Source organism: Tupaia chinensis, unplaced genomic scaffold (assembly GCF_000334495.1).
Source record: "Tupaia chinensis unplaced genomic scaffold, TupChi_1.0 Scaffold000117_2, whole genome shotgun sequence".
Classification (NCBI taxonomy): Eukaryota; Metazoa; Chordata; class Mammalia; order Scandentia; family Tupaiidae; genus Tupaia; species Tupaia belangeri.
Genome location: NW_006159583.1, coordinates 11,502,978 through 11,506,136, shown reverse-complemented (window position 1 = coordinate 11,506,136; position 3,159 = coordinate 11,502,978). Strand labels below are relative to the sequence as shown.

Below are 3,159 nucleotides of genomic sequence, written 5' to 3'. Positions count from 1 at the left end.
CTGAGCGTGGTGTTAGGGATTCCTGACATACAGACTGTGTTAAATGAAATAAGCAGGGTAATGTATTAGAGTAATTGAGCTAGCAAGGGGAGGGCAGGAGCTAGTTAAGACAGGGAATTAATCGAAGTTTGGGTTAGAAGAGAGCAATGAGTATCTGAAAGTTTAGGGAGTTGCCTGCAGAGAGAGACAACAGTAACTACAAAGTCTTTGGGCCCATGAAGGGCTCCACGTGTTGGAAAGATAGAGAGGCCAAAGGGAGGCTGGTAAGGAAGGACTGTGCCACCAGATGGAGTTGGCGAGATCAGCAAGGGCCAGATGCTCCGGCTGTGGACGCCAGGAAGGAGTCTGCATCTTTATCACAAACAGTGGAGTCGTGCCTGTGTGAGGTTATGTCAGCTCTCTCTCTGTTTTTGTTTTCCATAAACTTGAAGCATGTGAAGGTATCTGTATAAAGGGGTCCATAGTTAGGTTATAGAAAAGTGCAAATCTTATACGAAATCATTGGTAAATAAGACTGGAAAGGTGATGGGGCCTCAAACACCGAATATGAATTCAGGGGAGGAGAGGTTACTGCTCTGCGTTTCCTGTTCTGAACAGCAGTAACTGCAAGTTTAGTGCTGTATGAGGTCTTACTTTTAAAGCACTAAGAAACATAAATGCCTGACACACGCACTCACTGTCACTTAGAATGAACTGACAGAGAAGCAGGTACCAGAGACCCACCCTCCCCCCACCCCCCGAGGCCAGAGTGAAGACGAGGTTCTGGCTCAGATCACCTCCTGATCCTGGAGTACATGGTCCAGCCTCCTAACTCTTATTTTGTTTTTAGAATTATTTTCTTTATTTTATATATCATTATTATTATTTTTAATTTGACCACAGCAAGACATACACACAAACAGACAAAATGAGCAAGCAAGCTGCCTGGTCCAGGACTTGAACCATGGTCAGCCATGTGGGAGTCCAGTGCCTTTAACCCACACTGGCCCCCTTCCTAACTCCTAGTAATAGAAAGAAAATCAAATTTGAAGGGCAGGCAGGATGGCCAACAATAGAAACACCTATCCTGGTGTCTTTCTTTCCTGGGAGACAGACGGAAAAAAATAAATAAATAAAATAAAGAAAGAAAAGCCAAATAAATACTAAGCTTCCAATAATAAAGTGAGACTGACGATGTGTAAGAAAAAGATAAAGATGACAGGAATATCTGGAAAAAAGAATTTGTACTTGGATAAATAGAGGCAGTCAATCTTCTGAAGCCAGTGAAATGTGGGGGTCCTCCCCACCACGGTGGAAAAGGTGAGGTGAACTCTCCTCTGCACCACCGATTTTCAGACTCCCACCTGGGATTGCAGCACATTCTACCTGCAGAAAAACAACAAAACCGGCAGGGTGCTCACACACACCGTAGGGAAGAGAATGAATAGACCATGTCAGATCAAACATCCGGCACCCCATTCCAAACCCACTCCAAGCCATGAGAGTGCTGTACTGTCCTGCAAGCAGGCGAGCAGGTGGGGATCCGTCTGTGATCGGCATAGGACAGGACATCCAGCCCAAGAGGGACCTCACCTGCTTTGTCAAATGGCCTCGCTACATCCAGCTGCAGTGGCAGAGGCCATCCTCTACAAGCGGCTGAAAGTGCCTCCTGCCATTAACCAGGTCCCCCAGGCCCTGGACCGCCAGACAGCTACTCAGCTGCTCAAGCTCGCCCTCAAGTATAGGCCAGAGACAAAGGAAGAGAAGCAGCAGCGGCTGCTGGCCTTGAGAAGAAGGCTGCCGGCAAAGGGGATGTCCCCACTAAGAGGCCGCCGGTCCTCCAGGCAGGGGTGAACACTGTTACCACCTTGGTGGAAAACAAGAAGGCTCAGGCGGTGGTGATCACACACGACGTGGACCCCATCGAACTGGTTGTCTTCCTGCCTGCCCTGTGTTGGAAGATGGGAGTTCCCTACTGCATTATCAAGGGGAAGGCCAGGTTGGGATGCCTGGTCCACAGGAAAACCTGTATCACTGTCGCCTTCACACAGGTTAACTCAGAGGACAAAGGTGCCCTGGTTAAGCTGGTGGAAGCCATCAGGACCAATTACAATGACAGATACGATGAGATCCGCCACTGGGGAGGAAACATCCTGGGCCCGGAATCTGTGGTTGGCATCGCTAAGCTGGAAAAGGCAAAGGCTAAAGAGCTCGCCACCAAACTGGGTTAAGTGTATGCTATTGAGTTTTCTGTACATACAAGTAATAAAACGCTCTCCTTCGGCCAGTGTCTGTAATATCTTCAGACCAGGGACCTGTTGCTAATAAGGCTGCAGTGTGGTCAGGTGTGCTGTGTAACGAGTGGGTTGGTTGCATTTATTTCTCCGTGACAGAGGCAGGCATGGGCACCCCCACTGTGTTCCTCACGCCACCTGGATCACCTGTCCCAGTCCAGCAAGATCAGGGAGTGCTGATGTAGCCCATGACCACCTCCTATAGGCCTTGTCCTCTCTGGAACTGCTGCCCTGCAGGTGGTTTTGAAAGCTTTAAACTTGAAGACATGCCTGGCTCAAGGAGAGGCACTGTGGGAACACACACAAGCTGGAAGCTACTACTCACTTAAGCTATATGTTTTATTTATCTGGACTCTTTGATTTTTGCTGTATGGCATGTGAGTTCACCACAGAGATGGCAATAAATCACTCCTTCAGGGATGACCAAAAAAAAAAAAAAAAAAAAGACTCCGCAGCCTGGAGAGAGCAGAGGAAGAAAAGAGCAGCCGCTTGCCAACAGAGACTGAGGAACCTGGACACTTCTCCCTGTCCAAGCAGGCCAGGCCTGAACTCTCATTCCCTCAGACTCAAGTCCAGAGATCGAGTCCAACTGACACTCACTACGGTGAAGCTCTTGTGGATCTCCCTGGACTGTAAGTGTGGGCAAAGTAAAGGGGAGGGTCACCTGACAGAGCAGAGGGTACCAGAGATCCCCCAGGCCAGAGTGAAGATGACAAGGTCCTGGCTCGCACCACTCCTGATGCTGGAGTACACCACCCGGGCTCCTAATGCCTACTAATAGAAGGCATCTGCCCCAATCCAGTCAGCCTCCCTGAATCCCCAGCTACCACAGATTGCTGACTCAGGAGGGACTCACAAATAGGTTTTCCTCTTGGATGACCCTTCA

At 49.1% G+C, this 3,159-nt stretch overlaps 1 protein-coding gene across 1 annotated transcript; it reads left to right on the top strand.

The window, feature by feature from the left end:
• Positions 1-1,477: 1,477 nt before the first annotated feature.
• On the top strand, positions 1,478-2,284 carry LOC102496913 (60S ribosomal protein L7a-like). Its single transcript, XM_027770251.1, is given in 3 exon segments — positions 1,478-1,616; positions 1,619-1,762; positions 1,765-2,284. Coding segments are annotated over 3 exon segments (729 nt in total). The 3' UTR covers positions 2,211-2,284.
• The last annotated feature ends 875 nt before the right edge of the window (positions 2,285-3,159 follow it).